The sequence below is a fragment of the Corvus moneduloides genome, chromosome 7 (assembly GCF_009650955.1).
Source record: "Corvus moneduloides isolate bCorMon1 chromosome 7, bCorMon1.pri, whole genome shotgun sequence".
Classification (NCBI taxonomy): domain Eukaryota; kingdom Metazoa; phylum Chordata; class Aves; order Passeriformes; family Corvidae; genus Corvus; species Corvus moneduloides.
This window is the reverse complement of record NC_045482.1, coordinates 501,610-515,675: the sequence shown is the minus strand read 5'-3', so window position 1 is coordinate 515,675 and position 14,066 is coordinate 501,610. Positions and strand designations below refer to the sequence as shown.

At 52.2% G+C, this 14,066-nt stretch overlaps 1 protein-coding gene across 10 annotated transcripts in view; it reads right to left on the bottom strand.

Annotated features, from left to right (window-relative positions):
• Positions 1-14,066, bottom strand: part of HDAC4 (histone deacetylase 4) — a 174,508-nt gene that overhangs the window by 107,840 nt on the left and 52,602 nt on the right. For 8 of the 10 annotated variants that reach the window (XM_032114815.1, XM_032114819.1, XM_032114818.1 and 5 more), the window contains exon 1: positions 37-112. The exons of the other annotated variants lie outside the window; for them this stretch is intronic. In XM_032114815.1, coding sequence (XP_031970706.1) covers positions 37-97 — 61 coding nt within the window. In that variant the 5' untranslated portion in view covers positions 98-112. Of the gene's footprint in view, positions 1-36; positions 113-14,066 lie in introns of those variants that run through there. 10 annotated transcript variants of the gene reach the window in all.

The following is a 14,066-nucleotide window of genomic DNA, read 5'->3' as shown; positions in this document are numbered from 1 at the left end:
GGCAGCCGCGTGTCCCCGCGCAGCCCCCACACGCACCTGGCAGGCACAGCCTCCCACAGAGCTGCGCGGGCCCGGGGAGCAGCGGCGTCCCGACCATTCCCACAGCAGCGGGATCCCGGCCCCGGGCGCTCTGCTGCCGGCCAGCCTCAGCCCGGCCGGCCTCTCCGCTGTCAGGAAAGGCTGAGCTCTGCTTTCCCCTCGCAGGCGCCGCCCACGGAGTGACATTCCCAGGCACGGAGCCCTGGCCCGGACCCGGCTCTGTTTCAGGCCGAGCCGTGTCCCGCAGTGTCTCTGCTGTGGCCAAGGCCAGAAGTCCTCTGCTGGTGGCCACCCCACCCCTCCCGCTGGCCAGCGCAAAGCAAACCCCAACGCACAGCTCAGGGCTTCTGCTGCCAGCATTCCCGGTGTTCCCAGGGCGCTGGGAGACTCGGGGTGGGATCTGCAGGATGCACCATCGGTCCCCGGTGATAGATGGTGCAGGATCAGCCTGGCACTCTGCACAGCACCTCCCCGCTATCCCAGCCTTATCCCATAGAGAGCCAGCCGGGATCAACACCAGGCAGCAGGAAAAGCACCCCTGTCTACCTGTTCCTGACATAATTTCCTTATCACAAGGCTGGAGCCCCTCTGCCCTGGAGCCAGGCTGGTAGAGCTGGGGAAGAGAAGGGAAGGCTCCAAGGAGAGCTCCAGGGAGGGCCTAAAGGGGCTCCAGGAGAGCTGCAGAGGGACTGGGGACAAGACATGGAGGGACAGGACAACAGGAATGGCTTCCCACTGCCAGAGGGCAGGGATGGATGGGATATTGGGAAGGAATTGTTCCCTGGGAGGGTGGGCAGGCCCTGGCACAGGGTGCCCAGAGCAGCTGGGGCTGCCCCTGGATCCCTGGCAGTGCCCAAGGCCAGGTTAAACAGGGCTTGGAGCAGCCTGGGATAGTGGGAGGCGTCCCTGCCCATGGCAGGAGGTGGAATGGGATGAGATTTAAGGTCCCTCCCAACCCAACCCACCCTGGGAGTCTGTGATTCCATAATACCTGCCGCTACCCGCCAGCTTTAGGCTGTCTGTATACATCATCTTCGTGTCAATTATGTACAGATTTCTAAAATTTGGACTTCAGATATTTTTAAATCTCAGATAAAAAAAAAAACAGACTCCCATTTCAAAGCATCTAAAAGTAGATTCCACTTTCACAGACTTGGTGGAACAGCAATTTCCCCACTTGCGACGAAGGAGCCGAGACTCCGCTGCTCATGACTATAAATATATTCATAGATATTTTCCCTGGCACAAAGCACTTCAATTTTAAAGGCAAGAGATTCATCAACTCTTCTGGAGAGCTTCATCCTTTTGCTGCTTTGATTCTGTCAGTGAGCACACGCTCCTGGCAGGAGTGGAGGAGGGCACAATCTGCCACCATCTGCAGGGTGCAATCCATCTGAAAAGGTGACTGTCCTCAAGAAATTAGCATAGTCCAAGCATTTAACTTCGCTCTGGAATATTATGTTCAACCAACAGGCTCTTTCCAGAGCCATTCTGCAGAATGTTCCTGCTCCCTGCACGGTGCTGGGTTTGGGGGTTTTTTTAAGTTTTAACGCAGCCTTTTAACAGAAGTGGATAAAATTTTCCATCCTCCTTGGGAGGCGAACGGGGTAAAGGCAGGATTCCACCACCCTCCCAGTTAAATGTTTCTGCGGGAGATCGGCGTTATCAAAGTGAGGTGTTCAATCTGCTGAGACAGGTCCCGTGAACTTGAGCACAGTAAAAAAAGCCAACTCCCCAGGACTGCCTGGGCGTTGAGCAGGAGAGGTGCTGCTGGCAGCCGGCCATTCCCCAATCACCTGCTATTCACAGCACGTGAATCCCCACTGCAGCGCCACGAATCCGCAGACAGAGCGCCCCTTGGATCCAAAGCAATATTCCAGCAGGTTCTTCAAAACTGATTGCTGGTACAAGAACGAAGGAAGGGAAGGGGGGGGGGGTGGGGAAAGAAGCACCTTGAAATTATCTGCGATTGTCAGCAGCAGGAGGGAGGCGAAGCACATCTTCGAGGCAGGAGAGAAGGGTCAATAACCTGCTTAATTTTCCCTTCTCTCCGGATGAATAAACTGTCAGGAAGAAATCCAGCTGAAAGATAGCCTGGCTCTTCCACAGCTTCGAACGAGGCTCCAGCTCCTGCCCACGCACTCACAGGACGCGATGTTCGAGCTAACGAGATGCCATGGGAAAAAGAGGCTTCCTTCCTTCCAGGAGGGAACAAACTGTCTGTGATGGGAAGCAAAGAGCATGGATTGCCTTCCAGCCCCGTGGCCGGCTAGCACACGTGCTAAATGAGACTGATCCACACAAGTGATGATTCTGGGCAGGGTCAGCTTGGGTATCAGGCTGGAGAGCAGGGAAAGGTTCTTCCCCCAGAGGGTGCTGGGCACTGCCCAGGCTCCCCAGGGAATGGGCACGGCCCCGAGGCTGCCAGAGCTCCAGGAGCGTTTGGACAGCGCTGCCAGGGATGCCCAGGGTGGGACTGGTGGGGTGTCTGTGCAGGGCCAGCAGCAGGACTTTGCGATCCTTGTGGGTCCCTTCCAGCTCTGGAGATTCCATGATTCTATGAACTATTTCCAATGCAGGCTGCATCCAAAGGTTCCAATCCTTTCCAGTGCAGGAAAGGGAAGCGAGGACACTTACTCAGCAACCCATTACACTCACACTAACCCAGAAGAAACTCCTGGATGCAGCAGAGGGCAGGGAGAACAGAGGCAAAGGAAACTGAGGCTTGGAGCCCTCCCTGGGCACTGCTAGCAATGGGAACCATCCAGGATTTCATGAGTAAGCAGATGCCTGCTGGCCTTAGGAGCTCCCTGAGCACATGGCAGAACTGGAAAGAGCAGAGGGGAAAAAAGGGGGAATTTTTCATCGAGGGAAATAAATACGGAGACATGGAGACAGGAGGGTCAGCAAACAGATCAGGCCTTGGGTTTGATGGGGCTGCGGGTCCCAGGTGCCTGCCAGGCTCCAAAGGCTTCCAGCCCCAACCCTTCCCAGTGCCCCATCATCCTTCCTGCTACACTCCCCATGTCTCAGGGTGGAAAACTCATCCTCACATGCAATACCACATCCAAGCCTGTAACAGCAGCAAATCTGTGGCTCATCAGGGAAAAAGCCTTTTGGTCTAACATTTTAAGGACCACAGGCCAGCTGACCGTGCTTGCGAGCAGCCTGAACTGCAAGTCACCCTACGCCTGTTGAAGGTGACAACAACATGTTTGAGTGCCACCCTCACCCTCAGACAGGGAGGAGGACAAGGTTTCTCCTTGCTTTGCCCAGATTTCAAGCAGGCGCAGGTAAAAATTGAGTAAGTTTGTGTACAAAGCTTGGACCAGAAATTGCTGGCACCCAGAAATGCAGATCCTGTCCCAACACGCTAATTCAGGGTGCTCAAAACAAAACTGGAGATAGTGCTTGGTCAAAACCAAAATCATCAGTTCAACAATCCTGGAAGCACACAAACAAACAGCAATTAAACCAATCACGCAATTAAAACTAGTCATGTCCAGAGTGCCCATATTCCAAACTTCCAACACTGGCTCTTCACCCTCAAAAGAAACAAACCCCCCAAAAGTGCCAAGCACCAGAGGTTACTTTTAACTGAAGATAAGAACGTGAAGTCATTCATCAAAAAGACTGTTTTGCTTTAAAATACTCACACTAAGTATTTCTGTGAGAATTACTGCCCTTAAATTAAAGCCATGAAGAAGTTGGACACTTCCTACAGAGAACTCTGGATGGAGACCACCAAATCCCAACCCAAAGGACAGCTCCCAGCACCTACCCTCAGCACCTTCTCTGTTTCATCCTGATGATGGAAGACAGCAGAAAGCTCCAAGAGAAGAGAATCTCACCAATGCCACTGGAAAGGCACAATCCACAACTCCCTCGCGCTCAAAAATCCCCTTTATTCCAGTTCTGTGCCACATAAGGGGTTAACACAAGCTGAAATGCTCATGCAACGCATAATGGGTTTTCCTTACCACAATGGATCATTATTGCATGGCAATCTAATACAGTAATAGTAGATAATACCAGTAATATGGATTTGCTTTAGTAAAAGCATTTGAAATTGCATTAAACACAGCAACACGAGAATGGCACGTTTTGAAACGGATATTTCTAATTCCCGGTGTGTAGAGGAGCCGCTCCTGTTTCCAAGCCAAGGAGAAGCAAGTCTGTCTTACCACGAGGCTGATCCAAAATCATGGAATCACAGAAAAGGCTGGAGAGGCCCTCCAAGATCACAGAGTCCCACCATCAGCTCAGCAGCACCGCTAAACCTCGTCCCCGAGTGCTGCATCCCGAGTGCTGCATCCCACGTGCGTTTGCACTCTTCCAGGGATGGTGCCCTGGACATGATGCCTTCATTTCAGGCAAGACATTTTCCCCAATATCCACCCTGAGCCTCCCCTGGCCCAGCCTGAGGCCGTTCCCTCTCCTCCTGTCCCTGTTCCCTGGCAGCAGAGCCCGATTTCCCCCCCGGCTGCCCCCTCCTGTCAGGGACTTGTGCAGAGCCACAAGGTCCCCCCTGAGCCTCCTTTGCTCCAGGCTGAGCCCCTTCCCAGCTCCCTCAGCCGCTCCTGGGGCTCCAGCCCCTCCCCAGCTCCGTTCCCTGCCCTGGCCCCGCTCCAGCCCCTCAGGGTCCCTCTTTTTGTGAGGGACCAAAACTGAACCCACCGGATCCAAGGCGCAGCCCCAACGCTGGACTTTGTGTATGCTCGAAATAATGTGACAAAGAGGAGAAAAGAAACTGAAAAGCATTTTAATGAGTATTATTGCCTGCTCCTTTAGGGCACAGAACTTTTATCCACAAGGTGCAGCCTTCACAGGGGGCTAAGCAGCACCAAACACCTCATGGGCTGCACTTTGATAATGGCATGGCAGCCCGGATTGCTCCGGGTCTGTCTGGAGACAGCCTTCACAGGGAATCAGGAATCTCAGGAGCTGCAACACCCGGGGGACCTCGGAGTCCCTGAGGATCTCCCTGAGTGAACCATCAGCATGATGAAATACTTTTTGTGTGTTACAAAAGGAAACAAATGTTCTAGAAAGTACTGGGCAGAGGTCTCCCGATGGAATTGTGAATAGGTGATTTGGGTGGGAAGGGACCTTAGAGCTCATCCCGTCCCACCCCTGCCACGGGCAGGGACACCTTCCACCATCCCAGGCTGCACCAAGCCCCAATGTCCAACCTGGCCTTGGACACTGCCAGGGATCCAGGGGCAGCCACAGCTGGGAAATCCATCCCAGCCCTTTCCCACCCTCACAGGGAGCAATTCCTTCCCCATATCCCATCCAGCCCTGCCCTCTGGCACTGGGAAGCCATTCCCTGCCTCCTGTCCCTCCATGCCTTGTCCCCAGTCCCTCTGCAGCTCTCCTGGAGCCCCTTTAGGCCCTGCAAGGGGCTCTGAGCTCTCCCTGGAGCCTCCCCTTCTCCAGGTGAGCACCCCCAGCTCTCCCAGCCTGGCTCCAGGGCAGGGGGGCTCCAGCCCTGGGAGCACTTGACAATCCCATACCCCAGCACAAGCAGGGAATTAAACCCCACAGGTAAACACAGCGAAGGCTGAGAGTTACAGGCAGCACCACCAGCGCACCTGTACCAACAGCAGTGCCAAGAAGTGCCACTGTTCTTGGTAAGCAAAAAATAGATGGGAAACTACAAAGAAAAAGCCTTGATTTTTCATTTTAACTCATTTCTGTGTCATTATGTTGGTTTTTGCTTCATCACTGCAAGTAGAAAAGCGTAAATTAAGACACTTGGGTTTACTACTTAAGTTGCTCCTTAAGGCACCATTTACTCAGAAGTAGTCAGACAAAAAAGGGATGATTTCAGGTTTTGCTTTCTTATTGTTTCTATGGGTTTTTTCTTAACCTGGAGTTATTTCTCTCCCATTTCTCACTTAAAGCCATTCCTCCCCTAGCCTTCTGTGTGCCCCAACTGAAAACCAGCTGCCACCTCCCAGAAATCCATCAGAATTCCTTTAGAGCTTCTGCAGCCAAGAGGTCCCTGCTTATCATGGGAGGGGAAAAACATGGCAAACAAGGTGATCAGCAAATGGGGGAGTGGGCCCCACATAATAAATCAGAATGTGCTGGGCCTGGAGAACAGGAGGCTTAGTTCCCCATTCCCCAGAACCAGTGCACACGGCGAGCCTGAACCTATTATCCCACCTGGATGTTATTTACAATAACAAACCACAGTGACTACAAATCTGCTAAACAGCAAACACCTCCATCAGTTTTGGCTGCATCCTCCAGTGCTTTACACCAACAGCTACTTTGGGGTTGCCTTGCCCCAGCCACTGATGGAGAATCCATCGCTGTCCGTGGAATCACACACTGCAGTGCTGCCTTTTGCTGGCCCTGCTGACAATCCCGTCCAGCCAGCAGCGCCAATCAATGGCCTCCCCAAAAAAATCAATCCTGGCCCACATTTCAATCCCCCCCAGCACCCAGCCAGCAGGAATTGTTGATCCTTTGTGCACCATGAGCAAAGGAGCAGCTGAAAACACTTGACATGTGTCAATCTGGATGAGGTTCCCTCGGCGCTGGGTAGGGGTGCTCGCTCCTGGAATTGGAAATGCAGCAGGGCAGAGCTGATCCCGGCATCACTGCAGCTCTGCACAAGGACTCATCCAACCCAAAACCAGAGCATATCCTGAATGGAACCCACCAGGACCATGGAGTCCAACCCCTGGCCCTGCACAGACACCCCACCAATCCCACCCTGGGCATCCCTGGCAGCGCTGTCCAAACGCTCCTGGAGCTCTGGCAGCCTCGGGGCCGTGCCCATTCCCTGGGGAGCCTGGGCAGTGCCCAGCACCCTCTGGGGAAAGAACCCTTCCCTGGTCTCCAGCCTCACCCTGTGGTTTGATCCCTCTCTGCTGCACGTTAAACCATTGAGTAATGCAAGTAAATCCTCGCTGCTTTCCCTCAAACTCCTCCTCAATACCCAAGGCATGTCCTTGGACAGGTTTTTTTGAACATATTGTTCTCGAGCCACGGTTTAAAATTCACTGTGGCCCTGCATTGCTGTCATCCTGTACTCCTGTCTCTGGCATACATGAGGTTTGACCTTTTCAGATTTACATTTACAGCGTTCACAATCCTTGTGAGCTTCACTACAGACAGGAAAAAAAATGAATTGAGAGGAATTTCTGGAATGGTGACTGGACTGCTGATGTTTCCTAAGGCAAAACACACACTGCTTCTATTCCAGCTTCCTAATATCCTGGTAAACAAGAGAAAATTGAATGACAAAGGAACCCTAACTAGCTGGAATCTTCTGAAAGATGGAAAACAGACTTCCAGGGCTGCCCACACAAGCGAAGACGCTTCGGCAGTCACTGTTCAAGGGTAGCACAAACAATGCTCCAAATGAAGAATGCGGCAGGAACAAAAAAATGCAGCCCAGCAGCTGGATTTCCAACCGAAGGAAGGAAAGCCAGGCACTTCCAAAAGTGTCCCACCACGCACCCAGCCTCCCGCTTCTCCCTTCCCTTTGTGCTGCAGATGCCATGCTTGTTTTCCTGGTGTCCCTAATTTATGTGGATCCCTTCCACCCAGCTGTCTCTGCACCACACAGAGCCTCAGTGTGTTCCCCCAGCCTGGAGCAGAGCTTCCTCTCCCATCCAGCCCCCAGAGGGAGGCAGGCACGCTTTTCCTAACGCATCCATCGCTCACAACACACACACAAACCCCAAAGCTCTGGATTTTAACAAGGCTTGGAGGGACAGGACACAGGGAATGGCTTCCCTCTGACAGAGGGCAGGGCTGGATGGGATGTTGGGAGGAAATTGTGAGCGTGGGGAGGCCCTGGCACAGGGTGCCCAGAGCAGCTGGGGCTGCCCCTGGATCCCTGGCAGTGCCCAAGGCCAGGCTGGACACTGGGGCTTGGAGCAGCCTGGGACAGTGGGAGGTGTCCCTGCCTGTGGCAGGGGTGGAATGGGATGGGCTTTAAGGTCCCTTCCAACCCAAACTATTCCATGATTCTGTGATTTTCCAGCACTCCCATGCTATGAGACCACATGAGAGCAGAAACAGGCTCTTGGATAAGGACGATCAGCTCTGGATAACCACGGTCCTCCTCAGACACACCAATTCCTGGGCTTGGCTTGTAAAGGTACCACAAACTTTGGCTTCCCCAGCCCTAAATGCCCTTCAGTGCCACAAAACACCGTGCCCAATTAAGCCTTTTGATGTGTCTCATTTTTTAACAGGGAAAATCAAGGGCACGAAGAGGAAAGGCTAAGCTCAAGGAATGGCAGCATTCCCCAAGCCACTTTTCCAGATGCCCTACCCCAGACCCACCACCCTGCCAGTCACTGGTCTCCTACCAAATCATGGAATCCTTACAGCTGGAAAAGACCTCTCAGACCACGCCCAAGTATTCCCCCAGCACTGCCAGCTCCACCACTAAACTGTGTCCCCAAGTGCCACATCCAGAGTCTCCAATAACCTCAGAACAAATTCATCTGCCATTTACAATGAATGGGTGAGACCCAGAACATTTTCTATTTCACCACCTGTGAGTATTTCCAGCACAAGACACCAGTGTGCTTGTACAACATTGTTACAGACCAGGAGCATCTGCCTCTGCTTTCAGCAATTTTTTCCCTGTAATACTCCTGCTGTGTACACTCTATCCATCTTGTCCACCATCAATAAGATCCATTGATCAGTGTCAGCCACCAAAACCCAGCAGAAAGGTAAAGAGAGGATGAGGAATTGAGAGCTCACTGCAAAGAAGGCAGCTCCCGGGGCAGAGGATTACTGTCAGAAGGGAGATGGGCAGCACGAACTCTAGGAAAGGGGAAAAGAAGTAGGAAAATAGGACACAGGTGGTTAAAACAACACCTAGTCCTGCTTGGGGCTAAGAGCTGCATTTCAGCATTGCTTGGGAAGCTCTGCCTGTGAAAGGGAGACTTCGCAGCATCCACAAGCTTTTGAGCAAAGCAGCCGAAGGAGTGAGAGCCTCAACAGAGCTTTGTCCCAAGCAGGGGGGATCACCCCGGGACCGGCTGGTCCTACACACCCCTGCCCTTCCAAAAACCAGGCAGCAGGGCAGGGCCTGGGTGGGGGTTTCTCTGGCAGTTTGGGCTATGCTGGGCACACAGTTCTCTCCATCCCAGTGCCATGTGCTCAACAAACACCGCAGTAGGCAGAAGCAGCTCCTCAAAGTCTCCAAAGGGTGGCTGATTTTTTCACCCCAAGAAATTAAAAGCTGTAGTGCGCCAAGAAGAGAGCAAATTATCAACAGGCTGCCAGGTTGTTTTACTCCTTAACTCGTGATTACCACCACCAATTCCATCATCTGGGGCTAAGTGGAGCTCCAAAGAGATATGTGGGATCAGAGATTAGTTCAGACAGTTGGAATTATTCCCTCCACGCTTGGAAGGAGATGTGGAAGAGACAGGAGTTTGGGGTGGCTTTTTTGAGTTTGTTTGGTGTCCTCCAGCCTGGTCTGTCCTTGATTCAGTTCAGTTCCACTCAAACAAACCCCAACTGTTCACAGGTAGGATCAGCTTCACAGGATACAAAGCTGTGACCACACAGGCAGCTCCACAGCCACGAGTGCTGGAGACACCAGCCCTGCACTTTGCCCCAGCTAACAGGGGAAAAACACACCAGGAAAAACAAAAACACACCAGGATGGGGGCACAGACCCCCTGAGGCAAAGCTGGTTTTACTTCACGGGCTCCACTGGAAACACAAGCTGGTGGGTTTTATTCTGCACACACGGAATTATCTTCTGTCCTCACAAGTAGATGCTCTGTATGGAAACCACCAGAAAGGACTTTGAACGTGCAGTTTGGAAACACACAGACCCACAGGGCTCTTGTTTGCCCACGGTTTAGGGATCTCAGTGTGGCGCTGCTGTTCCATCCCCTGCCATGGGCAGGGACACCTTCCACTGTCCCAGGCTGCTCCAAGCCCCAATGTCCAGCCTGGCCTTGGGCACTGCCAGGGATCCAGGGGCCTCCCCACCCTCCCAGGGAACAATTGCTCCCCAGTATCTCATCAAAACCTGCCCTGCTCCAGCTTAAGGCCAATCCCCCTCATCCCATCAGTCTATGGCTTTGTGAAAATCCCTCTCCAGCTTTCTTGTGAGAATCCTTCCTTTCCCCATCTTGCTCCTGCATCTCATTTCTGCCTCTGCCATAACTTTTTGACTGAAGCAAAACAACTGTGCTTGCAGACCAGCAAGAGGATTAATTAAAACAAAGTAACAATAAACAACCCCCCTCCACACAATAGCCTCTTAATACAAATTAAGACCCACACTTTAAAGTCAATCAAAGCTAAGTTTATATTTCCAAAGGACAGAGAGCCTTTGTACAACTTCTCAGAAATAAACCATCTTCATTTCAAGTCAAAGTCCCAGCTAGAAATTCTGGTCGTACACACACTACCCAGAGTTCAAGGAGCATTTGGGAAACACTCTCAGGGATGCACAGGGTGGAGTTGTTGGGGAGTCCTGTGAAGGGCCAGGAGCTGGACTGGATGATCCCTGTGGGTTCCTTCCAGCTCAGGAGATTCTGAGATTTCATGATTCAATTTTTCGCCAGTTTCTGTCTGCCTAACCCTGGGAAGTATAAGGAGCCAGGCTCCAGCCTGCACTCCAAGAGCACTCCAGCAGCTCTGCTGCCAAAGGGTAAAAGGGCTCTTGAAGCATCTGCAGTTCTCCAATCAAAGGGAACGTCACTCACTAAACCAGCACAAAACAGGAGGCCCTGGCCTATGGATTCTGTGTTAATATTGACAGGCTGGAGCTCAGAAGTATCACTGAGAAGAGTGAAAGAATAAAGAAAAACCCAACATGAAGACTTTTTGTTGTGAAGAGCTCGAAAAAGTTGAGGAGTAAATCAAAGAGTCAGAAAATGGTGAAAAAAGCAGAAACATCCCAAAAAAACTTGTAAGTGCAGTCTTAGGTTCCAGAATGACAGCATCCTGGAGCATTTAACAATTTCCACTTAAGTCAAGCTAATAGAAAGATTGAACTTTAATTTCCACTGAATTACTGCCAAAAGCTTTCCTTTAGTTGAGGATGGAAAAAGCATTCTCCCTCCTGCTTTTTCAGCTTGTTCAGGATAGACAGCAAGGAAAGGAGATCTGCACAAGGGCATGGAGCGACAGGACAACAGGAATGGCCTTAAGCTGAAGGAGGGCAGGGTCAGATGGGATATTGGGAAGGAACTCCTGGCTGTGAGGGAGGTGAGGCCCTGGCACAGGGTGCCCAGAGCAGCTGTGGCTGCCCCTGGATCCCTGGCAGTGCCCAAGGCCAGGCTGGACACTGGGGCTTGGAGCAGCCTGGGACAGTGGGAGGTGTCCCTGCCTTTTTGTGACAGGCTGCTCTTTTCCTCACTCCTGAGCCTTAACTGCAGCCATACCCAATTTCGAAATGCACTTGTTCACAAACCAAAGGTCAGCAGGGCCTCCACAACAATCCTCTCCCTGTAGCTGTGGCCATTGAGCTTTACAGCTCTGGAACTCTGGGCAGGGGAGCAGCAGCATCAGTCTGAGCAGGTCCCCAGCTCCTCTCTGGCTTCAGGCTGTATTCCTGAGGGTTGGGTAGCCTGGAGAAGCAGGGTTAGGTGGCCAAGGATCCATGAAAGCACTGGGGGATTAAGCAGCCACTTGTCCTGCACGACAAGGTGAGCCAGAAGATGCTAGAAATCCACTTGGGTGCTTCATTAAGCAATTAGAACTTGTTAAATAACCCACAAAGGTGCCACAGGGATCCACCTGATTCCAGAGGACTCCTCTGTCCTGTCTCCCACCCCAGCCAGGCTGAGGAAGGGCAGCTCCCTGAGGGGCTCCTGAACACGGAGGTGGGAGTAACATTGCAGCTTGCAAAGAGCTTCTTTTGCCTCGCACAAAAGCCACGTGTGCAGGGGGGTGTGGGTGACAAAACACGACGAGAGAACAGGTCCCTTCTTTAAGCTAGGGAGAACAAGATGCTGTCTCCTACAAGCCCCAAGAAAGGGCAGGTGCAGTTTCTACACACACCCCAAACACCTCCTCTGACACACCTGCAAACGGGGACAAGGGATCAGCACAAGATTCCAAAGAAAAGACCTTTTTGATAGAACCACAAAATCAAAAACAGCCCTCTGCCATCATCAGATCCAACTGTTCCCCCAGCACTGCCAAGGCTGCCACTAAATCATGTCCCCAGGTGCCACATCCACTCGTCTTTTAAATCCCTCCAGGGATGGGCATTCCACCACCGCCCTGGACAGATGTGCCAGGGATTGACCACCTTTTCCATGAAGAAATTTTCCCTAATACCCAACCTAAACCCACCCTGTGCAACCTGAATCCAAGAGGAGCCCATCTGTGGAAGAGCTGGGGATTAACTGCTGGAACAACTCAGAAAAAGGGATTTGTGTGAGGAATAAAAGCCAGCTGGGCACATGAGGGTCCTCTGCAGCGTTCAGGAAGGCTGGTTGCTCTCCAGCTCCCAGTTGTTTCGGGTCTGCCATGAACTCCCACCCTGCAAACAGGTGATGCAATGAACTGACAAAAAGGAAAAGGTTCTTCCCCCTGAGGGTGGTCAGGCACTGGAAGAGGCTCCCCAGGGAATGGTCACAGCCCCAAGGCTGCCAGAGTCCAGGGAGAGTCTGGACACCGCTCTCAGGGATGCCCAGGGTGGGATTGTTGGGGTGTCCTGGGCAGGGACAGGGGTTGGACTGGATGATCCCTGTGGGTCCCTCCCAACTCAGGATACTCTATGGAAACAGCTCCCTCCCGGCTAGTCTGCCTCCGAGGAGGAAAACACAATCCCCAAGTGTGGAGAAGGAGGCAGGCAGACCTGGGAGTGTTCATTTCCATGGGGAAACTCTGAGGTCGTCCGAAACCCGCCAAAATTAACGATCGGAGAGTCCAGAGCAGGAAAAGATGGGTGGAGGGGGAAAACCCTGCATGCTCTCTCGTGTTTTATTAACATTTATTGATTTATTTTAAAAGCTGGGTGGAACACAGGGAATTAATAGACCACCACATGCCCACGTGCTGCATCTGCTACAGCGATTTATTCTTATAGTTCTTTTATTACCTTCTTTGGGAACTGAATGGGAGAAGGAACAGCATCCTGACACTTGGAAATTAGCTCGTTTTCACAACTGTCAGCAGGAAAGCAGGAATTAATCCTCTCACTTCAGCCTGAAAAATAGTGAGAGCAAGCCCAACGAAGAAAATAAAAATAAAAATTGTTTCTGCATTTGTAAAAGGGGGGGAGGGGGGGAGAACTGCTTGGACGAGCAGTGGCCTTATTATGCTGGCAAGGCTACAGCCCATGAGATCAATGTTTTGATGAGCACAAGGACTTGTGCCAGAGGGGGACGGGAAGCAGGAGAGGAGACTTCAATGGGCTGAAAGCATGGAGAGAGGAAGAGGCAGGGAAGTGGTTTGGGAATGAATTAGGTCAGGGGTGCGTTTAGGACAAGGGAGAGCAGGGAATGCCTGGACAGGGACACGGGAGCTGGTGGGACCTCAGCCACCAGCCCTGAAGGCTGGGAGGAAAGATGAGAGGAGGGAATGTAGTGGCTCTCACCTACAAGTGAAAGGAGGGTTCTTAGAGGAGGAAAGGAGAAGGATTTACAGTGGACTTCGCACGCAACACGAGAAGCACCATCCGCCCGAGGTAGCCCTTACCAGGAACCCACAAACCTCAGCCAGCTCCCAGGACCAGCTCTGTATCCAGCTTGGAGACCTCTCTAAGGCACCAGAGACTTGAAGTGAAGAGCAGACAAGACTTGTGGGGTTTGGCTGTTCTTTGGGTTTTTTACCACCTCTCCAAAAGCCTTCCTGCACAGCAGCAGGAGCAGCAAGTTGTGTCCCGCCCCAGGGCTGGGTTTGCCAACAGGATTTATTTCTGGGCTTGCAATCCCCCTCGAGCTGGGAGTTGCGTTTCGGCACTGCCTTTCCCTGGCTCGTGATCCCACGGCAGTCACAGTTTCTAGGTCAGAAAGAGGCTTCTGTAACAATCACAGGATTTATCGAGTTGGAAGACACCCACAAGGATC